Source organism: Chinchilla lanigera, unplaced genomic scaffold (assembly GCF_000276665.1).
Source record: "Chinchilla lanigera isolate Chin_1 unplaced genomic scaffold, ChiLan1.0 scaffold00029, whole genome shotgun sequence".
Lineage (NCBI taxonomy): Eukaryota > Metazoa > Chordata > Mammalia > Rodentia > Chinchillidae > Chinchilla > Chinchilla lanigera.
Genome location: NW_004955430.1, coordinates 4,090,829 through 4,117,794, shown reverse-complemented (window position 1 = coordinate 4,117,794; position 26,966 = coordinate 4,090,829). Strand labels below are relative to the sequence as shown.

The following is a 26,966-nucleotide window of genomic DNA, read 5'->3' as shown; positions in this document are numbered from 1 at the left end:
TCCCAGTTCTCACTGTCCTGCTATAAACCCTTGACCACAAGGTGCTCTGGCTCCCCCAGCCTTTCTCACCTCTTTTAGTGACCTGCATTGATTGCTACTTGAGCTGTCTTAAAACATAAAGCCGGTCATTTTACCCTCATCCTCTACCCAACCCACTGCGAAAACGGTTCACTTTGCGGGGGAACACGCCCACCTGTCATCTGCCGGCTGCTGCCCACCTCAACAGCTCCACTTCCTTTTTCTCCGTATTTATATGCAGGTTAGACCACCCCAGCCTTTGGTCCCCTTCTACTCATGCCTGCAGCAGGCCCAGGACACCCCTTGGCCTGGGGTGTACGCCCAACCCAGTTGCCAAGTTCTGGTTCAACACTCACCATCTTTTTAGGTCTGCAGCACCGCAGGCCCCTAGGAAGATTTAACCTAGGGGCTGGCTCCTCCCTCTGCATCCAGAGCACACTGAGAGGTGCTCCTGTCTGCTCTGAAGTCTGACTCTGTGTCTGCCTGTCCCTGCGCACCACAAGCCCTTCCAGGAAGGGCACAGGCATCATGCTCAAAAACTTCCAGATCTGGGGCATTTTAAACTTGCAAAAAAAAGGATGTGTGGTCTGTGAAGTCCATGCAAATTCTCCACAATCTAACACAGTTCAAAACTCTGAAACACCTCTCGTCCCAAGCATTTTGAAAAGGGGATACTCATTCTGTACCAACCCTGTAATCCTCACAACTTACCATTACCCTGATTTTGCAGATGAACAAAGCACAGGCACAGAGAGCCTAAATAACTTGTCCAAGGTCACGCAGAGAATGGAAGAGTCAGAACCTGACCCAGGAGCTTGCCTCCAAAGCCCCTTAGCTTTGCTACTGTGAGGAAGCACTAACAGCAGCAGAGAAGGATAAGGAAGAAAGGGTCTGTTTCCATCCCTCTTTTACCAGAGATGATTGGGAAATTCTCCAAGCAAGTGCTTCTCAGAATTCTTTCCTCTACTAATTCCACGTGCACCCAATACTGTTTTTCAAAGACTCAGAAGAGTTAAACGTTACTGGACACAGAGCTGATAGTTTTGCAAAGACTTGAATTCCTTCTTATAACAGCTTCATGACACAGATGCACCCATTTTACAGATAGAGTCAACAAGCCCTGAAGGACAAAGCCACACAGTCTAAATGAAGAACCAGGAGTCAGTGGACTGGGGGTTCATAGCTGTACCTTCTCCCACAGCTCTTCCTTGGACATTTATTTTCCATTTTTTGGCAGCTGTGCACTATTTCTCTGCAGAAAGTATGGGTTTTGCTGCAGAAGAGGTTAATTAGAATCAAAGTATATTATTAACACTATTGACCAAAAGGGAGAAATTTCCCTCTTCTCTGAATCTGAAACGCAGACAAGAAAAGGTCACACATGATGCTGAGCCTCAGCAGTGGCCCTGGCGGCGCCGTCCATCCCGGCTCCAGGAGGGGTCCAGAGCCCAGCTGGGCACAGCCACGCGGCAGCCTCCGCTCTGACTCTTGCTGCCACCCTGTGACGAAGTGCAGAATGGCAGGCAGGAAAAGCAGAGCTGAAGAGCAGGTGGGGGACAGGAGACCCCTGAAGGTGACACCCAAACAATCCCTCTAGGTCTTCCTCTGCATTTTCCGGGCACAGGCAAATCAGAAAGACCATCTACACCGATGTGCTTCCGGCCCCCAGAAGAACCAGGTCCCAGCTCTGACTGAAAGAGATGTGGCCAGCTGGTTGTGACCATCTAAGGAAGGAGAGAGAGTGACAGGCAGGAATAACACATATTAAAGACTCCCAGGACGCCACCCCTCTTTTGCTGGAGCACGGAGGCCCATGCACTCTCTTAGAGAGGGCATCTCAAAGTTCCCAAGCAGGCGCCTGGTGCACAGCCAGCCGGCATCATGAAGACCTCAGTGATGCTGATGGCGCAGCTGTCAGCAGTCCTTGGCACCTCCTTTCCTGTCTTCATGAGCATCTTAGTTATTATTTTTGTTGCTAAGACAAATATCTAACACCAACAGTTAAAGAAGTAAAAGCTTATTTCAGTTTTCACAGTTGTAGAGGTTTCAGTCCATAGTCAGGTAGTTCCAACACAGGCCAGCATGGCAGAGGGGCAGAGGAGAAACAGTCCATGGTGCGGCAAGTAGAAGGCACTAAGCAGCAGCAGCAGCAGCAAGTCTCCCTTTCCCTTTTATCCCACCAGGTATAAGCCTTTCAGGTGGTGCCACCTACACCAGGGTGGGGCTTCCCATTGCAAACGCCAAGAACTATAATAAACCAATTAGTGGACTAATCCACACACCTTTAATCCCAGTATCACACCATTAATCCACATTCACACACCCTAGGTCCAGCCACCTCCAAAAAGCCCCACCTATGACCATAGGAGGCTTTGTGGGGGACATCTAGATACAAGCCATGATAGTGAGGCCCTAAGGAGTCTACCTACTGCCCTAGCAAGAGAGGTAGCTAGAAGGGTATCCTCCTGTGAGGCGTGCATCATTCTGGTCCTCCTACAACACCCTTAAACCATTTGTGATACAAGATGAATCAAACTTTATTTACTTTGCAGCCACATCAGGAGCCCAGCGCCTTGAGACCTGAGAAAGGTCTTGCATGTTGACCCAGCAGAGAACAACAAGAGGCTGAGTTATACTTTGGGGTTGGACAGACTGGAATACAAACCCCAGGCCTGGTTCAATCCCTGTGTGACCTGGGTTGACCAGCTGCCCCCGCTTAGCACTGCTCCTCTTCTATATGGTGGGAATTACCTGGGAATTATCATACCTTTTCTCCACACCCTTATGGTCCTGGAAAGATTAAATAAGAACAAGAGTCCTTCCACACAGCGGTGCATGGTTACAGACTCCCCGCCTCACGTACCACTGTCATAATTATGTGCTGCACTCATGGATCAGGTTAAAACTAATTAGGCTCCTCTCTTGCCTCTTCCTTCTCTCTAGTCACTTTCTCACTGCAGCAGTGAGCAACCTACGGCATACGTGCCACAGCGGGCTGTTTGTATCACGGAACGCTCTAAAAGGTTCGCCATCACTGGACTAAGGGAACTTGAGCAAATTACTAAGCCACCTGCGCCTCAGTTTCCCACCCATAAGGCTAGCATAATAGGAGCACACCTATTTCAGAGGATGTGGTAAGGCTCAAATGAAACAACAGAAGTTTAGGGCAGAGCCTGCTGCCCAAAGAACACTCCACAACATGCTACTCTGTCAGACTGAGCTGACCCACCTGTAACACAAGGTGTGGAGAGGGGGCCAGAGTGGGAGACGCAAGCTACAGCCCCCTAAAATAACCAGAGCAGAGCCTTGGGCCAGGCTTCCTCAATATTCCGCATCAGAATTCCTCTGTAGAGAGAACCAGCTCCAGCTTCCTGTCTGCTCCAGCAGGCTCCCACAGAGCAAACACCAGGATCCTCAATTTGTCCTCAGCAGGAGGAAAGAGGACAGTCCCCCTGCAAAGCTAAAAGCTGTCTCCACTGGATGCTTCCTTCAAGAAGAGAGGAGAGATTTACGTAACAGAGTAACAGACCATCACTAGTCAAAAGCTGAGCCAACCCCTAGAGCAGTAGACACCTGGAGATGACCAAGAACCGGAACTCAAGAAAAGGCTGGTACAACTGACCTCCGGTTCTCCAGTTCCCTCTTCTTGATCTGCACTGGGTATGAAAACTGGCCAAGAACTGTCAGTGGTGGGCCCTGACCCCTCTGGCTGGCAGGAAAGGGTGCCCTGCGGAGCATGTTCCTAGGAGTGTTTAGAGGCCACTTCTACAGAGCAGTCCTATCACACAGTTCCCTGAGACACAGGGAGGCTGCAATCTGAAGGTCTTCATCTCCCGCATAGTACCCCTACAACAATTCATCTTCCCAGCAACCTCCTTTCACACAGGGACAACCAGCATTTCATTTCTTGAGATCCAGGGACCAACACTTGAGAGATTCAGTGACTTGCCTACAGACACACTACATTCCACAGTGGTTTCCATCAGCCTGCTGGATGGATGCACGGAAGGTTTTCTGGTTCATGGAGCTCACTCATGCAAAGGGCATTGTAGGCCACTCTCCCTTCCCTCACATTTCTGTGTCGGTCCATGGAGCAAGCACCAACCACCATGTTCTGTACTTCACCCCCTCCTCCCCATAAGGCAAGGAAGAGGGGACCTAGACACAGATACTGCTGCCCTGCTACTGGTCCTACCTGCGCCAGGAGCAGGACCGGGGAAACTTAACTGCTCACCAACAGCTAAGCCTCCTGCTTCCCTGGCAGTAAGCAAGGTAGCAGCCTCAGCCAGCGAGACCTGCCTTCATCCTCACAATCCCTGGATGTGCCGGGCTGGTCTCTGCACCACGCCTTGGGCTTGGGAACTAGAGGCCAAGGTCACCTATAGTGCAGTGAGGACCACAGACAGAAAGAAGTAAGCCAATATCCACAGCTCAGTTATGCCTCGGACCAGTGCCACCTGGGCAGAGTAGAAGGCTGTCTCATCCTGAACCAATGACCAGAAAAAAAGATTTAAATAATAACAACCATAACAGAAATTCTAGAAATGAGAAAAAATTGAAATTTTAAAAAATAGAAATAAGTTCACAAGATTAGACCAAGCTGAAGAAGGAATGAGTGAAAATGAAGACACATTGATGAAATCCTTCAAAATACAATGCAGAAAGAAAACAATGAGACAATAAGAGACATAATGAGAGCTTAAAACGGGAAGCTCCAACATCCATCAGGAAGGAGAGAAGGGAAATAACAATTAAAAAGATAAAGGTGAATTATCTTCCATAATTGAGAGCAGACAGAGGTCTTCCTGCAGAAGTCGACTTCCAATCTCATACAACAGATCTACAGCATTACTGGACACTGTGCCGAGCACGGGGCAGTGAGGATGCAGACAGGCGTAGCCAGCCCTATCTGTAAACGTCATCTCCCTGCTATTTCCAACCACTCAGGCATTCAGAAAGTACCTGCAATTGGTCTTGCTCATTACACTCCAGCAATATTAAATGATTGAAAAGGAAACTCCTCTTAAAAAAAAGAAAAAAAAAAAAAAACATGCTTTACAGTATCTAGAGTGCCCTGTTTTCAAGCAAGCAGTCAACAGTTTCTAGTTTGGCATCCACTGGGCTCTAAAATTCCATGTATTATAAGCATCCAGGGTGCTTTCATTATCAAAATGTAACAGCCAGTCCCCAGATACTGTGTACGGCTCAAGTTCACATCTGCAAATATCTCCTTTTAGTCTGAGTTTAGATACCACTGCATAATTGGCAACTTACCTAATTTTAATTAGCTGTTGTTAATTCCTGTTATTACTGTTACCCTTAATTTATTTGAATGCTAAAATGACTGCATTTGGGAGCTTTCCGGAGGCAGCTTGCTCTCCCCCAGCCAGCTATGGGATCCTGGTCTATCTTTTTAAAGTCAGTCTTTTAGGGTAGGAGCCAACCTATAATTTCAACCTATAAGAATCTTGTAAGCAGATAATGAAGGTGACACCTGACACCCAAAGACAACAGAGAGTAGCTCACACACGTAAAACTGGTCTGTAAGGTATTTTAAGGTTTTATGTGTATAAACAGCAGCTTTTAAGATGAGTCAAATTCCTAAAGTCCTAAAGCCTGAAAGCTGGAACAAACAATAAAAGTAATTAAAATAACACTTGCCATTAGTAAACCCTTGCCATTCCATTCCACACTAAGTATTTGACATGTATTATTTCACTTAATCACCATAATAATGCCCATCAGTTGGTATTGTTTTCCTTTAGCAAAGTACACCTCAGTGAAGTCACTCCCTTCCATCCACACGGCTGGTAAGGAGCAAAGCCAGCACTTGAAGCACGTGTGCCCAGATCCAGGGTGGGACTACCAGCCTCGTGTGGATAGTCTCACACAGGTGGGGAAGACTGACTTGCTCAGTTTATTGTCAGAGGTAAATGAGTGACGGTAGAAGGCATTCTGGACACTGGCTCATGGTTAGTGTTCAAGAAGTAGGAGCATGTAACCATCCTGTCATCAGACTCTGCCCTAGGAAATCGCAAGGAAGGCAAAGATAAGGACAGAAGGACATCAAGAAGCCCCTGAGGCAGAGGGAAACGCCTCAGCACACTCCAATGGGCATTTGAAACTACAATGACCACACCCGAGGTACAGAAGGCAAGGAGTTCTGGAAAAGGCAGTGCCAACTGAGGATCTAGCACGGAAGCCTGACACAGTAGGAACTTAAAGGCTGGGCTGGGCAGACTGAGAAGCTGCTATTGGGACCGAGGCAGGAGGATGGGGCAGTAGGAAGAAGAGAAGCAAAGGCCAAGAACCAGCTGCAGGAGGAGTTCTAGAACCCAGAACTCCGCGAGGAGCTGAAGCCCTACCTCAGTAGGCACTGAGTAGGAAAATGGGCCAGGACGGCAAGGAAGCATCACAAGTGGTCCAGGCTACCTCCCCTCACCTCCCTGCCAAATTAATTCCTCCCAGCCATCAGGTCTCAGGAAAGTCCATACAGTTGCAAAGCTGCCTCTCACTCCAGACCATAGCAGGTCTTCAGGTCACCAGCTGCCAGCATCCCTTCATGGCACTACAGGGAGACTTGCATGCATTCTGATTCCTGCACTGGGCTACGCTCCACGAGGCTGTAGGCTACTCATCTTATTTTGCTTGTCCCTACTACCCAGGAGCCAGCATAATGCAACTAGGACAAAGCAGCAAGATGCAAAAATCTTTGCTGAATGAATAAACAAATGAAGCCATCAAGCTCGGACTGGCTAGCTTAGCTCGGGCTAAGGCAGCAAAGTTCCCTCAAGACATCCAGTACATTCTCCCTACATGTGAAATGGAGAAATGGAGAAAGAATGTGTTATTGATATACTTTAACATTCTGGACTAAAAGCTGCTACACAAGAAGCAAAGGACTAATGGCCATCATCTCTCAAATTGATACTGTGCTATTCGAGGGCTGAATTCAAGGACTTTTTAAAAAGAACAGGACGTGCTCCTCTTACAGTGAACCCCCGCCCGGCCTCCTCTGTCACTGAGTCTTCCCTACAGGATCTGAGAAACAGGATAAACAGCCTGCTAGCCGAGTGCGAGGTCCGGCAGGGGCTGCTGGGGAGGCTTCAATCCCCATCGCCATCCGCTGCCCAAGAGAACAGTGGCACAGACCCACGCAGCTCGAGGAGAAACGCTTTCCCTGACGAGGTCCTAGGAAAAGAACCTCAGAGGGGGTTTGACGGGTATGAGCTGTTTCAATGTCCCACAGGTACTTTTGAGTGAGTTCAGAATATAAGAGTTTTTAGGGAGCTTTTTTTCCCAAAGAGAAAAGGGTTTCTAAGGGATCGTTTCACCCAAGACAGAAAATGGACCAAATAATTAGTTTCTAAATGACCACAATGCTACATCTACTAGGACACACCTCCTTGCAGTGGATGTGCGGGCGCCCACACACATTTCACCTGCGGACCACAAGATACAGGGGAGTTTCGCTGGCAGTTTAGGTGACCAGCCCCTGACTAGTTGATAGTCACTACCGAGGACAGGGCAGACCTGGTGTGAAGCCCCATCCTCTCTTCTTGTCTCACTGACCCCTCTCAGCCTGTTTCCTCAGCCTCTGAAGTTCATTCATTCTCCACACTCATTCATTCATACCACAAATATTTATTGATGGGCAGAGACTGTCACAGAAGCCAAAACAGAGTGGTGAACAAGCCAGACCGAAGTCCTCCTCCAGGCAGCGATCATCTCAGGATGAGGCAACTCCACGGACCTTGGGGGGTGGGTGTCTGACTAAAAGAGAGTACAGATTAAAGTGAATTCTGCCATTTATTGAATTCCTATGACTGCCAGACACTGAGCTAAATTCCATACTCATCATCTAATTCAGCCTTCCCAACAGTCTGAAGGAACAGGGATCATTTCAAAAAGGAAAAAGAGGAGCTAACAAACTGCTCAAGGTCACACACTACCCACAGGTGGAGCCAGGCCTGGTGCCCACTGCTGGCTTCCAGTCCCCAGCGTTTATGCCTGGCCCAAGCAGCCAGGGTTCCTGATACGGGTGTGCCCCCTCGTTCTGGGTTGCTCCTGTTAGGCCCAGCCTGCCATCCCTGGAGAGACCTCAGCTCTCCCTCCCTGGCTCCAGCTTGGGCTGTGAACGCAGCACACTTGTTGAGTAAATGCTGGCTTTTTTTAATTTGGCAGTTTAAAGCAATTAACGTCATTTAGTCAAGCATGCTATTAAGTCAACATTCAAGGGAGGGTGGATCAGGGGAAATGAATATACCAGGTTATATAAATACCAATTTACTCACTGTCTAAAATATCACAGAACTTCATCATATGTCAAATATTTTAGTCCCTTTTTACTTTTGCCTTTTGTATTCAAAGATAATTGCATTCTCATACACAACTCTATGAAAAAGACTATAGTACAAGGACTCCTAGGGAAGAATGTTTGCAAAAATGTAGAGAATTTACCAAAGTGAGAGGTCACTTCTGCCTCCTCTGATATCAGTGTTTTAATCCTCTCCTGGCCATTCAGCTCAGTCCTTGTAGTCTAAAAAGTCAGCTCCAGCCCTTGCTAGGTTGCAAAGTGAGGTAGAGTCAGCATCTCCAAACCGCCTTCTGCTCAGCAGATGCCTGGTACAGGGCAAAGGCAGTGATAGGACAGATAACGCTGGGACAAAATGCAAAGAAGGAAGAGCCCTAGCCAACTACCTTATGGTATGTGTACTGAGAAATGAGGTTAGAGCTGCTTCATTGGCTCTCTCTCTCTCTCTCACTCTCTCTCTATCTCACTGTCTCTCTCACTGCTGAGAGGGAGAGAGAGAGAGAAGAAAGGAGCTACCAAGATCCCCAAGTTCATACCCCCAGGTCATGGCCTACCATCTCTCACCCTGGGGACTCTGATCCAACTGTATCATGCCCTCCTAGAGAAGAAAAGGAAACCAAATTTTAAAACCCAGGTCCAAATGGCAAGAAGATAAATTCTTCCGAAGAGGTAGATGATAACAAAGTTAATCTTCAGAAAGCAAAAATCAACAACATGAACCTAACAGTCCCATCTAGCGCTGCTAATCCTCCCAGAGGCCCTTCCGTCACCTGCGGCATGACCTTGGGCCCAGTTTCCTCAAATTCAACATAAAGACGGAATAAAATTCATGGGCTAATTGCGAAGATTGCCTTAAAGAATCTCTTCCCCTCTTGCTCATTCACCACGAGCCATCCCCGTGGGCTAGGTTTTGGCGTGCCAGGAAAGACAAGGCACGGCTCCTGCCCAGGGAGAGGTGACTGGTCATCAGAAAAGAGATAGGAAGAAAATTTCCCAGCGGGTTTAACAACAAACACGAGGTGCCGTGAGCAATCCAGGGAAGAGCAAAAGGGCAGCCAATACACTATAGATGTAAAAACACTTCACAAATTCTGGAAGTGCTAAGCAAAAAGATCAGATTTTCAGATCCCTGTTTAGCCTGGGCTCCCCATCTTCCCTCTTCAATTTTCCTTCCCAGGTGTCTGGGACCCCCATTGCTTTCTTTCATATCATCCTCATATTCCTTCAAACGGGGCCCTCCACACTGCAGAGAACATAGTTACACTTCAAGACAACACTGGCTAAGTAGAGGCAAATACAAGAAAGTTAAGAGTGCAGCTATCCCTCCACTTATGAGGGGATCACGCCCAATAAACTCACTGTAAGTTGAAAGCATTTCACACACCTAGCCTAGGGAACATAGTAGGTCAGCACCAGTACACTGGAGAAGACGAGTCATTTCCCCTCCTGATTTCCTGGCAGACTCAGCTCTGCGGCTCAATGCTGCTGCCCAGCACGTAAGCAGAGTCCTGTACTATATATCCTAGACGAGGAAAAAAAAGAAATCAAAATGCAGAATGTACAGTGCCCCTTCTACTGAATGAGTACTGCTTTCACATGAATATAAAGTTGAAAAATGATGATTTAAACCATGGTAAGTTGGGGACCGTCTGTACAAGTTTCACTTTTCATACAGCTTTGGGTTCAAAAGTCAGGGCTACCACTGAAGTTACATGATCTTGGGCAGGTCACATCACCTCCCTGAACTTCAGTCTCCTACTCCAGAGAATGGTGCTGTGTTGTGGGATTATTGGGAAGGTGGAATGAAACGCACACAGAGAACTTGGTGCTGTGACTGGCTGATAACATTAGCTGTCACCACGCATCAATATTCCTGAGGAAAACACAGCTTTAGTCCCAAAGATCAACGCTGCACTTCCTAGAATAAAACTGAACTAGCCTATAATTTACCCTGGTAACATTTAGAGCACTGTTTTTTAACACATTTATTAGGTTGTGAAATCAATTTATCGGTAAGAGCCAGCTTTCAAAAGTGAACAAAAGAGAACAAAATAGAATAAGAGCAGAGGAGTATAGAATAAAGCAGAAAAGAATCAAGTCAAATAGAATAAACAGAATACAGTGGAAAATACCAGATTGCATTGCACAGAATAAGGCTAAGTAATGTTTCTGGAAACATGCGTCACCTGGGAGGCTGTGTGTAATAAGTTGTAAGGAAATATGTATTTCTCACTGTAGCCATAGTTTAAAAAGTTTGAAAGGCACTGACTTCGAAAAAAGGGCAGTTTTGTGCTCAATTGGTGCCAGGGGAGCAATTCTAATACCAAGGAGATTCGGAGAAGCTTTTCATAGGAAGCAGATGGCACCTCTCATCCTGATGCTCACCAATTTTTGGTTAAAAGACTGGAAATCACAGGTCCCCATAACCTGCTTGGTAAGGGGGAAATGCCACTGGTGATAGGTCAACAAATTTCTCTCTATCTCACAAATTGGAGAGTGGCTACTTCAACTATGCTCAGTGATTTCTAAATAAACTGCTTCCACAACCAGACATGCACCTGGGTACCTTCTGATTTAAAAGATGGAATGTCTGCCTTGCTCCAAACCCTCATTTCTACTGTACCATCTACACTAAGGAAGACTACACTCAGTGCCAGCTCAGGCTTCTGCCTTGGTTCTGGGACAGAACTGCCACAGCCTCTGATCCAGGACAACAGACTCCACATACACAGATAGGTAACAAACCACAGTGGGAATGTGTGTATAACTAGAAGAGAACGTGGGGAATGGTGGAGACTCTTTAGGGGAAGCCAGGAGCCTTCCCAGAGGTGAAATGTACGAGAATATTTCTCAAATCATGGTCCATGGGCCACCAAATCAGTCACCTGAGATGTTCGTCAGTGTACAGATTCCAAGGTGCTGCGCCTCTTACTGAATCAGAACCTCCTGGGGAAGAACCTTCAAATAACGTGTTTTACCAAAATCCCCGGGTGACAAAGTCTGACACATGTAGAACTGGTGTTCAGCAGCCAGACAAGCACAGCAGGGTCAGCAGGACGGTGTGAGCGGCACAGCGAAGGGCACAGAAGCGTGACACGGCTGAACACATTTGGGGAATGGGACTAGAGCGACGTCACTAAAGCACTGAGGGTGAAGATGCAAAAGGTGGCCAAAGCAGCGAAGGGACTTTGGCACCCACAGCTCTGCATGCCTTGATGGGTTTTCAGTGGCTGCTTGCTGAAGCAAGAGAGAAGGACGAAAACATTTCCCACATTTGGCCAAAATCAGACGTATTCTTATGAGTCTGTTAAGATAACTACATATTTTTGCAAACCATAATATTCTACTCTGAAGGAAGTGTTGGATCATTTGAACTTCTATTGTGAGAAATGAGAACAGAGAAGCCTCAGGTTTCCAGATGGGTTGTGAGTACTGAGGAAATAGCTGACGAATTGTGCTGTCTCCTACCTGCTTGACTTATACAGAGAGGGCTAATAAGAGGAACGTCCCCCAGTGACCCATTTAGACAAAATATTTTGACGGTTAGAAACAGATACATTGGGGGAAAATTCTTACCAGGTGAAATTTAGGCTTTGATGGGATTTAATTGAGAAGAGGCTGCAAACACATCCTTCTGCAAAGGCCAATAAAGCAGGTTTCCAGTGAAGCCAGGCAGGGAGCTGTGGAAGACCCCGTGGGAAAGGGAGCAGAGAGCTCACTGGGCTTGGGGCTGCCTCTCTGTCACCTGAGAAGCTCACTGTGGGACATGAATCCCTCCCTCCCTCCCTCCTCCCTCCCTCCCTTCCTTCCTTCCTTCCTTCCATCCTTCCTTCCGTGATTCCGTCCTTCCTTCTGTGGGCTCAAAGACCTGGGCTGGGAGTCAGAAGCCAGTGTCCCAAATTACTCTGTTCCTGATTCCCACTAAGATCCATCCAGGGCCTGTTACTGAATCTTCTAGCCAGCAGCGATGGCTCCCAACATCTGCCCCGACTCCAAAGTCCTCTCATTCCCTTCTCAGTGAGTAGGTCAGGCTCAGCAGGAAGGCAAGGCGAGCATCTGATCCTGGTCACCGTCAGGCCAAATGGATGCTCTGCTGTACAGAAATCACAGCCTCCACATAGAAGTCGTGTATCAGAGAAGAGCTGGATGTGGGATTCCTCCCAAATCCTCAAAACAAACTACTCCACCCGGTCCCAGTATTTGGGGGAAGCAGAAGCTGGAGCAAAACATCTTTTGGCAAAACTGCCCTGTGCCTAGTGCATGGGCTGGATCAGGAGAAGGCAACAGACAACTGCACCTGCAGGATGTGAATGCCAATAAAAACAACCCAAGCTTGCTGCAGGGCCTCTCACCGGGCCCTCCCCCACCATAAAGGTGCCTGGAGCCGCGCACGCAGGGCCGCACAGCGAGGAGGTCGACCCCCAAGCATCCAGTGCCCGCTGCAGGTACGTGCAGCGCCCAAGGAGACGCAGCCCCAGTCAGCCTATGAGGCACCAATTCAGACACCCAGTCCCACTGATGCAAACACCAGACAGACAGACAGACAGACAAAGAGAACCCCTCACTGAGAAGGTGAAATCATGCCCAGCCCACACCATGCATACATGCTAGCTGAAGCACACAGGGCCTCAGAGAAGGCCAGGTGAAGTTCACCACCCTGTGAAGGTGAAAACGATAGAAATTAAAATTCGCATTTCTCCCTAATGTCACTATGAATGTGGTGTTCCGGCGCTTTATGGAATTAGCTGCAGCAGCTTCCTAATTGCATTGCCGAGTCGCCTCCCCCAGGTTGACGGTGGCGGCTGCAGCGGCCCCATCAGTCTCGCCTGGTGCTCCTCGTGCACCCGCCCAGCACTGCAGTGCTCCCACGGCAGCTGCTCAGCCGGCCTGGCGTTGCAGAGGCGCCAGGACCCCTTAGCCGACTGGATGCTTCCAAAGAAGACTGGCTGTGTTTTCAGGGACGCTCCCCAGGGGCAGGGAGGGAGCTACCTAGTGAGGAAAAAGGAGGACCCACTGGCTCTGCTATCTGGCAGCCCATCCTGGTGCTGATGTGCTGTGGGTGAGAGACCTGTCTGTAGGGCTTCAGAGCTGGGCTGCCCTAGCTAGAAGGCAGCTCCCAGTGTTTGCAGGACCCATGGCCTGATATTTAGGACCCTAACACCCAGCCACTGGAGAGTAAACGGGGAAAGGGGTGGAAGGAGTTCATTCTTTGCCTGCGCTGACAGCATTGTTAGTTGCATCACCAGCTTGCCAGGACAAGGAAAAGGCCGGCCTGGCTATGCCTGCCTTTGTTTATGTGTACATTCATGTATGCCATAAGCAAACGCTGAGCTCTACACTCCGGGCAGCTCTGTGCCAAGGGCCAAAGGGAGCCCTCTCCCAGTATGAAAGAGTAAGCCTGCCCTGGGGGAATCGCTAGTCTAGCTTGTCAACCCCCTGCTCGCCTTCCCTGCCTCCACCACCACAAGGAGACAAGGAGTCCATGGGACATCACTGTCTCCAGACCAGCCAAGGCACAGAAGTACCTGCTGGACTCAGGCCTCACAAAATGAAACTGGTGTCAAAGGGCTGTGGTCTCCAAGGCAGCAGTCAGTTAGACAGAAAAGCAGGAAAAAGCAGCACCAACACACACGTAGGAAAGACAAAGAATGGGAAAAACACTAACCAACGAGCCAAAATTAACAGGTCTCTTCCCAAGCATCCAGTTCTGCTCTAAATCTGTTGTGACTGGGTACCTAATCCTACCATGACTCTTACAGGGAATAAACCTAAAGCCACAACGTGAAGCTAAGAAGAATCCAGCTAAACCTCAAAGCCAGATCTACCTGGCCCCAGGGTATTAGAGCCCAAGCTGGCTCTTTCACACTGTCATCCATTAGCTTCACGGAAAATACATGAAGACTCTCAGAAAGAATTCTCAGGAGTCAGACCTGAGGGGGTGGGGTGGGGTAACCCTCAAAGGAAATAAAAAGACAAGCAACATCAGTTTATTAAAAGAACAGGGAGACCTGCAGAAATCTAGAGAGCTTACTGGGCCTCCTCCCCTTTAGCTCTTGCCCCTTTTAAATTCTGTACTATGCAGGCAAATGACAATATATCCAAACAGCAAGGTGAACAATTTCACTGAGAAAATATTAAAGGTAGGAAAGAAGTTCCCATCAAATGCCGTCACTAACAGCCAAAAACTCTGACCCACCCCACCCTTGGCCCCTGAGCTGGGATTCGAACAACTGATCTATGCCTGCCTTCGCCACCTGGAGCTTTGGGCCTAGTTAAATCCTCTGCCTATGCTTCTGCACCTCCAAAATGGAGTTGATAATAGGCCTGGGGGGTGGTTGTATTGAAATTCATAAAGCACAAGGCACAAAGTACAAATAAAGCACCTGCATCATCATTGTCATCATTTTCTAAAAAGCCCTTACAGGCCTCAGGTGTGGGCAGCCGGATGAGGGCTCTAGACAAGGCCTCCAGTGGGCCAGTGTTCACTGTCTCCCAAGCCAACTGCTATGTTTAGCACCTACACGTTCAAGATGATGGAAGTGATAACTTGTGGATAATAACAACGACAACATGACAACAGTCCATCTTTTCCAAACAGTTCCTTCTGGCTGTGCAGAAAAACAGAAAAAATAAGCACCATGCTAAGCATCCTACATGCATCCTTTCATCTAGGCCTCTCGACTCCACCCGAGAGGTCAGTACCACTCAGTCCATCTGACAGATCAGAACACGGAGGCTCAGCCACCGACTTGTCAGGGTCACGTGACTCACCAGCGACAGCATTTAGATTCAGACACCAGCAGCCTCACTCACATTCCAACTCTGGGCCCTACACTGGTCTGCCTTCCCAAGACCAACTGGCTCTCTTACAAGATTTTTAAAAGTCAGTCCTCTGATCTCTTTCTAAGTCTCTCTATTTTCTATCAGTCTTCAGGCATTTGTTTCTAGCAAGAGCTGAAAATCTTGCTATTCAACTAGAAAATCCAACTGTGGCTCCATAATTCTGAAATCTCTGCTCTGAGAATTGTGCTCTGTGTGTGTGTGTGTGTGTGTGTGTGTGTGTGTTTTCTAAAAGATTAGCGAGCTGTGAACCCTCTCCTGAGAGGATTACATTTTATTTCAGGGTGAACTTGGTGGCTCCTATTATTCAGAAATACTTGAACTTGGGCACAGACCTTGAGATTTTTAATGTAGTTATGATCATTTTTTAAAATGTGAAAACAACAAATGTCTATAAGCAGTCACACAGACATGCACACCCCAAAACAAAGGCTCTTGAATTATTGACTGTTAGTGATTTGCTTCAAATTTCTGTCTGAGCCAGTGTGCAAATTCTATGTGGTAAAGCAAATGACAGCAGCATTCCCACAGAGGCCCAGGTCAAAGTGAAGAACGAAATATTCAAACTTCAGCATTACCATCCCAGAAGCCAAATGACTATCTTTTATGTCTGTGGGGCAAAAGTCTATGCCCATTGAGTTGTTTGTACATGATACAATCATACTGCGTTAACAGACATCTCACTAATAATGGAAACCAGCAGGAGGCTGAGAGTAAAGCTGGATGTTACGAATTGAGGCCGAAGACTACCTACATCCAGCAGATTTATCGCTTCCTACATCTATTGTTCTTTTAATAATATTTTTCTACCTCTGCCTTGACAAAGTACATGGAAACGGCACCATGGACAGTACACAAACAAAAAGCCAAACGCCTGCCCCGTATTTCTGACTTTAACCTTGTTTTGCAAATTACTGTACAATGTTATAGCAAGAACAAACTCGAATCCCACACCGCCCACCTTTAAGGTACAAGGGATAAGATTAGGAGGATTTGGGAAAGAAAGAAAAAGAAACTGCTCCCTGGGGACATAATAAATGCTTTTCTTTGTCACTGGACCCCTGTCACATATGTGCACAACATATGTTGCTTTACTTTTATGACTTCGTCATGGGATCAAAGGGACAAAAATTCCAAGAGTTTCTCTTATCCTTCACTCATAATGAAGCTGGACAGTATCAATGAGAGAGTGGCCAGAAAATCAAGGATTCCCGTGCACCACATATTATTCTAAACAGCTTTATGGGTGTTTTATCATTTAATCCTCCCCAAAGCCCTATGACACAGTTGCCAGTATTATTTGTTCTATTTTACAATGAGTAAATCAAAGCGCAGGGAGGTGAAGTTAGTGAGTAGCAAGGCAGAAATCAACCCCACAGGAAGTGCACTTTTTAAGAAAATCTCTTTACAGCTGGGCATGGCTCAATGTAATAGAAATCTAGATCTTTCTAAAACCAGATACTTGGTTCCCTCCTGGGAGCTGAGAGTTAGCAACTGTCAGAAAATGAAGAAGGAAATCTGGGGTCAAGTTTAGAGCACGGAGTGTGTAGGTTTAGGGATTCTCCAGTCCAGATATTCCTTTCGTTCCATGTGAATACACACAGGAAAGTCTCAGGAAAATAAGTCATCGATCATAGAACACATACACTTAGTAAGTGGAGCAAACACATGAACAGCAGGTTTTACCTTTCAGGGGAAAATACAGTTGAGGTTGGGTGGGGGGAGCTCCCTGGTTTTTGAAGAAGAGTCTTAATGTTGTAGTTGAGATAAGATCCTGGTCAGGAATTCCACAAGGAATTCCTGTCTTTTTCCTAATAGCACCACTTTCCAGGTTAAGGACTGTCCTTCAGGTTGCTTGGCATCACCAACCAAGAGGCTGATCAGTCAGTCCTCCCATCCCCGTTAGGAGGCATTTATACCCCACAGCAGACACACGTCTATATTGGGAGATGAGGAAGTCATACCGAACCTCATGGGAACTCGACCACCCACAAAGCTAGTCTTTGATGTCAAAGGAGAACACATCTTGAAATCCCACCTGAGGACAAAGCTTTCAAGGGAAAGCAAACAGCAAGGGCATTAGCATCCCAACCCACCCAGCCCTTTCCATCTTCCATGGGTCTTGCACATGCAGCTCCAACCACCCTCAGATGGCCTGGGCCACACTGCCAGCATGTGCTGTAGAAAAGAATCAGAGGCTTAAGAACCAAAACAAGTCTGAGTCTGAGTTGCAGCCCCCACAAGTAGCAAGCTGTTCCACCTCCTTGAGCCTCACGCCCAACTTGGGTGGCAGCTAACAGAGGCCACCTCTGAGCGGAAGTAAGGCCCAGATCAGAGGCCACACATCAGCTCGTTCCATACAAGAATGCTTAGCTCACAGAAAACACTCAACACTGTGTTTCTCTGAGCTGGTTACAACCTTGAGGGATTTGGGAAGCCCTCAGCGCAGTCAGACTCTGCAGTTCTGTGACATTCCTGTAAATAAAATGCTCTTTCAAACTTTTCTGACTGCTGGTCTAAATGGAACCACCAAAGCCTGAGCAGATATATTCTCGTTACTGACTCTTTGCTGGCTTTTAGGGCTGATTATAATATTAGCTTTATGAATAAGCAGTTTTTAAAAGCTACAGAACCAGGGCAGCAAAAACGCACCCCCAAGTTTCATGTTTACACAAAGCGAGGTGGTAAGTTTCACTCATTAAACTTCTTTAAGGAGATCAGCACATCCTCAAAGCCAAAACACAACAGAGCTGCCAGGCATGCTGTCCCAGGACCACAGGTCCACTGGAAGAGCCAAGAGACACACGATGCCCTTCAATGCCTTCTGTGGGTGGTGAGAGATGGCCATCCCTCACGCCAATTCACCTTCCTGCTCCTTGACCAAGGAAAAAAATTACAGCACCCATGAAGCGCCTCATCCTCCAACAGCTTCCAGTAACACTCCCTAGGAAGGCCCTGGGAGAAGTCTTGAGTTGTCCCAGGCTTAGCAGGAAGTATTCCCACAGGAGGAAATGCCAGGCATGCTGTCCCAGAAGACACTGGATTAAAGAATATCTGCAGTGGCTTCTGCACACGCTCCACAGCAAGGCAAATGGCAGAAAGACCTAGACTCTCCTGCAGCTTATAGGCCTCTCTCTAGGCTGTGCAGCAGATGTGGCCACTTCCTCAGCTTGACCCACACCAAGGCAGCAGAGGAAGGGAGGAAGCTGGTTACCCTAGTTCCTCAGCTGCCCTCAGGAAGAAAGGGGTTAACCTCACAGTGGAGCATACACATCTTGACAGAGATTACAGATGCTATGGCCCTTCTGCTGTAAGAGACTTGGTTCCCCACCAGAACAGGTGGAGATTACCACCCTACCTGCCCATACCAGACCCTCACTCACCTATCTATGCGCCGGCTCACGGGCTAGGCCCATAGGTATTCATGGAGCCAGGTGCTGCAGATGCTCAGCAAAGGTTATCTGAAGAGCTTGCATTGTATGATAACATAGACAATGGCCCTAGCAGCTCAATGGTAGGAGCCTCTGGTGTGCTGGGCCCTGTATTAAAAGTGCTTTGCATATTTTATTTCATTCCATCACCACCTCAGACACTATGGGCCTCCTCTTCCACTTAAAGGCCCACAGATATATTATAAGACAAGGTTATTCCACTAAAGAAATGACAGATTAGAGATTCAAGTCCAAGTCCACCTGACTCCAAGACTGTGTCATCTTAGCTGTCAACCTAGGTTTTGTTTCTGAAGTAGTTTCCCAATGAGACGTTATTTCATCCTCTCAAAGGTAAGAAACACAAGTACTGCATTACATACTGCTTTTTCTTAAATTCAAACTGAGGATGGAAAAGATTATATAAAGGTGAGAATGTGTAGCACTGGGGACAGGTGTGGAGACTTCAGAAGCCCAGTCAGTCACCTTGTGGATACTGCTTAACTTCTGCAAGTCTCAGCTGCTAAAGCTGTAAAAGGAGGTGAATGGTAGTCCCGGCCCTCTTAAGTTGTTGGGAGAATTTTATGGAATGATATACAAAAACCGCTTCTCTCAAGCCTTGGGATCCAGGGACCACAGGGTGAATGCTACCTGCTTTTACTGTCAGATTAACAAGCGATTCACCCAAGGCCACTCAGGAACTGCATACAGAAAAGATACACAGACACAGCTCCTCGACTAGAGCCCTTTCCTTCAACAACAAAGCATCTCTAAAGATGTATACCTCTGAAAATGTTCCAAGACCTCCCTCGACCTATTATTACGCAGCATTTCACTGCAAATGATGCAAAGGAAGCTTCCGACACTGAACGATGCTGAAAGGACAAGGTACCTAGAAGGAAAAGCAAACAGTCAAAAGAAAGACAGCCTGTCCCACAGCCAGCACCCAATGGACCCCACATTTGGTATAATGTTCTGTTTGTACCATCCTGAGGTTGTTAATAACTTTTTAACAAGGTATTCTGCACTTTACAATGGGCTCTGCAAATTATACGGCTGGTCCAGTCTCTGCAGGTCTTCACATTTCAGTTGCCTACAAAATCCTACACCCTGGAAAAATCCACGCCTCTTAGGTCACTTCTTTCTATCCCAGCACCTCGGTTCATTCTTTCAGACCAACCTCTCTAGACACCCAAGAAGACAAGATCAGCCCTCCCGTCAGCAGGCAGCACCCGACACATCCTCTAATAAGCAGCATCCTCTCTTTTTGGCCTGGGCACAAACTTAGTAAGTATAATGGCAATGACTTGTGCAACCCCCAGTACAGACCAGCAGCTGCTTCCCCTATAGGGGATAACCAGAGATCTGTTGTGTGAAGCCACAGCATGTACAGCCCTCCTCAACTTGCCTGTCCAGATCATTTACATGGATAACAGCTCTTTGAACCTTGGGAGGTTCTGTATTCCAAGGACGGGTGTCAAGATGAATATGCCGAAGTACACAAAGTGAAGCAATGGCCATCCAGTCCTTGTCAAAAGGTAACGCTCTTCTTTCCAATGCAGCCTTCCAATGCACACAGTTAGTGTGGCTCCCGAGTTGTTTATTTTCCAAATCTTGACTTGGAGAAGCAAAGCAAATATACATTTAATTTACCTCATAAATATAATGCCTTATTTAAACCACCTTGGAGTGTAGTTCAAAGCAAATGAACATTTAAATGTTTATCATTGATTACAAATATACTGGAAACTTTTCAAAGCTTATTTGTAACACGACTGGAAAGTCTGTAGGTTGGCTAAGCGCATAGACGTATGGTACATCAGCTACACAGACCCCCAACCCTCTGAGGGTGAGCTGTGGCACTGGCCGAAGGACTGCTTCACATAAGTCCTGCTTTATATTTAGGAACAATCATCTCAGAGTCAGTCTGCGGGTCACTAAGTATTCAGGGAAATACTGAAATGGAGCACCCTCCTCTTCCTCACTATAGTGTCTTACTCCCTTGAAGGTGAAGCTAAGTTCTCTTTAAGGCCTGAGGAGGACAGATGAAGACTCCATCTGCATGTGTGTCGCAGGGGCCCGACATCAGAAACTCCCTTTCTCAGTGACAGATATACGCAGGCTTCCCTGCGGTCACTCAAGATGAAGCACGGGTCACTGTGTCTCTTATATGAAAATGACATAGGGGGCTGGGGATTTAGCTCAGCGGCAAAAGCGCCTGCCTGGCAAGCGCAAGGTCGTGAGTTCGGTTCCCAGTACCGGAGAAAAACCCAAAAAAAAAAAAAGAAAATGACATGAAGTGGGGGAAATCCCTATGCTAATTGACAGACCGGCGTTTTATAATGGCAGTTTAATTTCTCTTTCAGTCTCAGAGCCATACATACCAAAAACCTCTAAGTCAAGTCACAGCATCCTGGGGAACTTACAACCTGCTGAAATTCTCTCTAAAAAAGCTGAAGGTCTCAACCCCAGAGGCCATCGCAGCACTGTGACTGTTCAAAGTGGGGGCCTCTGATACGAACTCTGTTCACTGCCAACAGACTGCCCGGATAAATTTTTGCTCCTGTTGTTTCAAAAACATTTGAAAATATATGCTAATGTGTTTCATTTATACTAGATCCCTTTTGTTCACTGAACAGCAAGTCCTGTCCTTTTATTTGTCTCTTCCTTGTAAGAAAATGTTTTCTGGCTTAGGACTTGTACTCTGAGCATTCTGGCCATTCTTTTAAGATCATAACACACGGATATTAACCATTATGATTCCCTAATTGCTCTGTCATGAAATTGTGCTTTATTTTTTCACAGAAGTAAAAAGAGTGCTCTTTATATTTCCTTTATTAATATTTACTTCTGTTACATTAATTTTTTTAAAAGCCCATTTGCTGGCTTCTGTGGCAGCAAATCTGGATGAATGACAAACAGACAATAGATCCTGCTCACATGAGAATCCGTACTTCTTTAAGCAAGCCTAACACACCATGTCATTTGTTGATCATCCTAAATGGGGGCACTAAACACCAACTGAGGAGCAATGGAAAACTGCAAAAGGCTAAAATCCCCGAGTTATATTTCCGTGAACAAAATGCTTCAAAGTACAAAGAAAGTAAACGCCTGGAAAGGCCACAGGTACTAGGAAGACAGTTTCACATTGCCTTTCTTTTTGCTCATCCTCATACACAGCGATGTCTTCATCAAAAACTGGAAGCGCTAATTGTGCTTGCTCATGCCTGACAGGTTTTATAATCGCTAGGTGGTTTGGTATTCACGTGTTTGCCTAAAATCAAACTGATATTACAATAAACCCATTAATGAAAGCCAGCATAAGATCATCATACTAAAGAATCAAAACAAATAACCACCTTGGAATAAAAATATGAAGCTTGCCTCCAACAAGAAAATCATGCCCATCTTTTTTCTTCCCTGAATTTTGACTAGGACTTGTAAATTTCCTGAGCAGCTCTGGCTGCAGCAGTTCTCAATAAAATAAAAAGCAAAACAGAATGTGGCACACAGCGAAGAAATTTTAAAAGAGAGATAAAAAAGAAAGCAGAAGAAACAATGAGAAAAAGAGGTTCGTATGATCTCCTAGCAAGTGACCATATGTGAGTTTACAAGTGCCATTAGATATATGTTTAAGATGCATGTCAAAAAAAAAAAAAAAAAAAAAAGACGCATTTCTGGTGACTGGCCGAATGAGATCAACAAATTTCCCTGAAAGACTGAAAAATGTCCTTTAGAAATTCTATCACTTTAAAAACTAATCTGCTCCAGAAAAGCACAGTACTTGAAATGAACTAAACCATGCTATGAATTAAACCACTGGCACCATAGCCGAATGCATTTTATCTTTTGCACTGACAAGTCACCATGTTTATCAAATAAAAATGCTCAACAAAATAGAGCCTCCTTCACTATCGGTGGTGTTAGGCTTCCAATGGGCAGCACATCGTTGCTACCCAAACCCTAATATGTGAATACTCCTCGTTAATTATTAAAAGTCCATCGATTTCCACATTGATGAAAAGTCATAATTATAAACATGGCTCAAGGAATCAACCTTTTACTTTGCTGACTCTTTCCTGTGCAAAGAGACATCAAGTTTATGTATTAAAGCCCTTCTCTCAATAAATAGTTGATAACACAAAAACCTGCTTGTGTATTCCAAGAAATGCTGCACGCGATGTCCAACGCAAATGTCAATTCTTTCCTGGTGTCAATGGTTGAGACACATATCATCTGCATTTTTGCTGTGTACTTATCATCATAATTCTGGAAAATATAACTGGAACTCTTCATTCCCATGGACATTTATTCTCGGATTGCAGGTCTACCTAGAATGAAAAATTCAGCTCCTACCAAAATCCCCCTAAGGAGGATGAAACGAGAACCACACAGGTTTAAGCCTTTTATTGTGAACGTTAGAGGTGTAGAGCTTATGAGTTTAACAACCCAGGTTCTCAGACCCACTAGAATGCTTCTCACCGAATCTCACAACACAGGGTGATAAAACCAGGCCTGTCCAAAAGGACCCAAACAAACTTGCCTTCTTTGGAGAAAATGAAGCCAGACAGAGGCAGCTGAATACTGGCATCAATATGTCAAATAGGAAAGGTAATTAAAAGTTGAAGGGAATAGAAACCCGGCAGTATGTGCCAGTGAAGGAAGGCAGCACACAGGCATACAGCAGCACGCCAGCACGGGTCCTCCAGGGCCTGCTACTCTTTAACAACGGCAGAACCTCTCAGGGTCCAGCTCACCACTCAAATCCCACCATCCTCGGCTCTGCACTGAAAACACACAACTTTGTGAATACACGGCTTACTATATTTTTAAAATAAAAAATATCTTCCTTCTATGGAATTAATAAGTTGCTATTCCTGTGCTCAGCAAAGACAACAAGAAACAATAGAGAAGTCTGCACTGAATACCTAATATATTATCCTAAGCTAACATAGGGAAACACACGGTAGCAAATACAGAAACAACTGAGGAAATAATGCTCCTTTCTAATGTGACGGTGAAACACAGTGTTACGTGTTTGTGTTTACATGGACAAAGTCAGTAACAATGCTGCCGCCCCAAATTATACCGCCTAATAAAAACATGTCACCAAAATGGCAGTGTGCCTAGCCTCTGAACACCTTAAAAATACAGGGCCAATTCCTAGCTAACAAATTCACAATTACTATCTTGTAAAGCTTAAGTCTTAGTACAAAAATTGCTAACCTGCCATTGTAAAAATGAACATACTGTATCGCTTCACAACATGAAATGCCAACTAGAAAAACCATGTAAAATACATCAAATTGTATGGTGGTAGACAGGACACCTTTCCTAACTGAAAATCAAGTTAAAGTGTCATTGCTTTAAAAAGTACAATTACAGTCTATTGTGCAACATGGTACCGTCACCTTTGAGTACCCGTAATACAGTGTTGATGCATTTCCCAGTTGAGTTTTCTAACTCATTTTAAGCATCTTAATTATTAAGGGTGCAGTGAAATGATGGAAAGATGCATATAGCTTTGATTTGGAAACCTTATACAAATGGCCAGAAACTTGAACATAAGCAAGACAGACAATTGTTTCCTTGCTCTTCCAAGTGATATTATGCTTCTATACTCAAAGCACCTCAGTCATACTCTAAACTCTCTAAAATAATGTTCTTCGCTAGTTTAAAAACAGTCATATTTGGGAGGTAAAGGGCCAAGATGGCCAGAAGACACCTGCAAAATGTTCCCCAAGTTGGCTAACACCCCCTTTCTATCACTCATCAAAGTCCTTGCCAAGCAGTCCCAACCATGGGTATTTCAAGACCCTCACACCAGATAATCACAAATCCGTGAGCTAAAGCAGATACCCATCCCTGGAATCCAATGCCAAACAACATCTCACCTTCCCCTAGCATCACATGACAAAATGCCAGGCAGCAGCAAGAAATGACAACAAAGCCATAAACAGCTGGAAATAATTACACAATTGTCAAGCTGCAAACATGACAGAGGCAAAGCAAGGCTAGTGAATTCAATATCAGAAAAGATGCTGATGAGAAGGTAAGAGAAGCATTTTAGCTGTTTCCAATTTGCTATTATAGAATAACCAATAATAGAGTTGATGGGGCTTTGTGTATGTGTGTGTGTGTGTGTGTGTGCGCGCGTGTGTGTTCTAACTTCAGAAAGAAGGAATAAACATATTCATGTGCCCATCAACTGTGAGCTAGAAAAAATATGTCAGCACGTGCACACACACACACACACACACACACACACACACACACCATTCGAAGGCTCTGAAGGGAATCTTTCAGAATTACTACAACATGCGGATGAGAAATATTTCCTTAAAGTTACACAAAATGTTCTCTTCTTTAAAGGCACAGGGAAAATACAAAGGCAATGCCACAGTCCAGAGTGCTTCATATAAAAACATCTGACAAGCCGGCAAAAAGCCAAAGCAGAGTACAGACTGGGACTTACCCAGCTTAAAAGAATACAAGGAAAAGAGACAGTTCCTATAAACTCTGAGGGTTACGGGTATGGAAATTATCATCTTCTACAAAGACACATAGCAGCACCAAGTTTGCATCAACTGTCTTCAAGTCAATGAACGCCTTCCCAAATTACAGAGGTAAGCAAACAATATTATCAATGGTTTCAAGGAATACAGCCACTGGCAACTGTTAAACCAGCATACCTGGTCATCCCATTATGGGACGATGTTTTATTATGATATTTAGGTTTCACATGACAAACTGTTTCATACGATGGCCCCTAAAGTGCTACTCTCTGAAAAGGAATGCCATAAATAAATTACATACTCGGTTACCAGGCAGCACGCACAACGCCTATGGCACACTGGCCCCAGAAACACATCTAAAAACACTCAAAAGTTAACTAACACATTAAGCTGTTTGCACCCATTTTCAGAGAATTATCCCCAAAAGGCCAATTTTATTTTCTATTGCCAGGAGAATATTGGCATTAATCCTGTTGATTTCCTAACTTGAAATTCTCTTAAAATCCCTTCTACTCTCCCCTCCCCAGTTCATTCTTTTTTATTTCTTGGAAGGAAGAACGAAGGACCATATATCTCACAATGTAATTTTAAGCATAATGCTGCCTGTTTGAATTAAAATTGATGCAGCTTCTGATAAAAGCCTAATAATCAATTCTCCATTCTCATTACTCTCCAGAATTATATGGACACAGACCAAATTCTTAAGTTTGTGGGCCACTCTCCTAGGTTATTACCCGGCAGTGCAGCTGAGTGGAAAGATAACCACATTCATTCCCCTTATCTGTAATGATGTAATGTATCCCGGCCCTGGGTCTAGATGATTGGGGAATAATGGGATTGTACAACTGCAGGGATGACAAACAATAGTGCGTGTGTTTCTCTGATACACGGAACCCCAGGCCTCCAATGCAAAGTGAAAAGCATCATACAACAGGCAGATTCTGCCCCTTGGATGAAGTTAGCGTTTTTCGGCCTGAAGAGCATCTGCTGTCACACTGAAACAACAATACTGACGCTGAGAAAAGCCGTGCAAAAGCTCAGTTTCGAAGCCCCAGCCAGGACAGTGAGAGTGAGTATCCTGCTTTTCTTTGTGTTTAGAATCAAGTGTCATCTAAAAATAACCGGTTGGTAGGGAGAAGTCACTGCACAGCACAATGCCAAGAAACTGGGATCAGAGACTCCTCTGATAACTGATGCAGCTCGGGGCTCACGTTTGTTTGGAAAACTAAATCTGCCTCCATTTTCTGTGCTGGAAAAAATCACTGCTTCCTGCCACCACAGACACCTTACCTTTTGCAGAAGCTGGGAGCCCGAGTACTTAGCAGCGATGGATTTTATTTCCCCACCAAAAGCGGAGGCCCACAGCTTCACCCTACAGGGAGAAAGGGCATAGAAAGAAACGTAACGCTCGTGTCACAGCCGACACGCACACACACACGCGGGGCTGTGGTGAAGGGGCAGGGCGCTATAACATTAAGGAAAAGGGGGAAAAAGACAGAAAATGCGCGTTGGTACAAACCACCAGCACCAAACTGCAGAGCGCAACGCGGGAAGGGGTCTGAGGTGGGTCACAGAGTTCAAAATGCGCAAAGTCGCCCAGGTCCTCCGAAAAGCCCATTGGTTTCATCGCAACAACTGCCCTGAGGACTTGAACACCCGAAACGGTCATCACCAGGCAAATACTAGAAGGGAGCAATCCACCCATCCCCCTCCCCAACAAGGCAGAGAGGGGGTCATTTAATGGCCCGCGGAAGTTGGAGTCGGTAAACAGGCTCCAAACTTGGCGCTGTCACTTGAGGTGAGCCTCTCCGGGTCTCACTCGCAAACCCGCGGGAAGGGGGACAGGATCCC

The 26,966-nt window shown here is 45.9% G+C and overlaps 1 protein-coding gene across 3 annotated transcripts in view; it reads right to left on the bottom strand.

Annotated features, from left to right (window-relative positions):
* Cacna2d3 (calcium channel, voltage-dependent, alpha 2/delta subunit 3) overlaps positions 1 to 26,487 on the bottom strand; it is a gene marked incomplete at its 5' end in the record, with an annotated part of 848,592 nt that extends 822,105 nt beyond the window's left edge. For all 3 annotated transcript variants that reach the window (XM_013515709.1, XM_013515711.1, XM_013515710.1), the window contains 1 exon segment: positions 26,406 to 26,487. In XM_013515709.1, coding sequence (XP_013371163.1) covers positions 26,406 to 26,487 — 82 coding nt within the window.
* Positions 26,488 to 26,966: the final 479 nt, after the last annotated feature.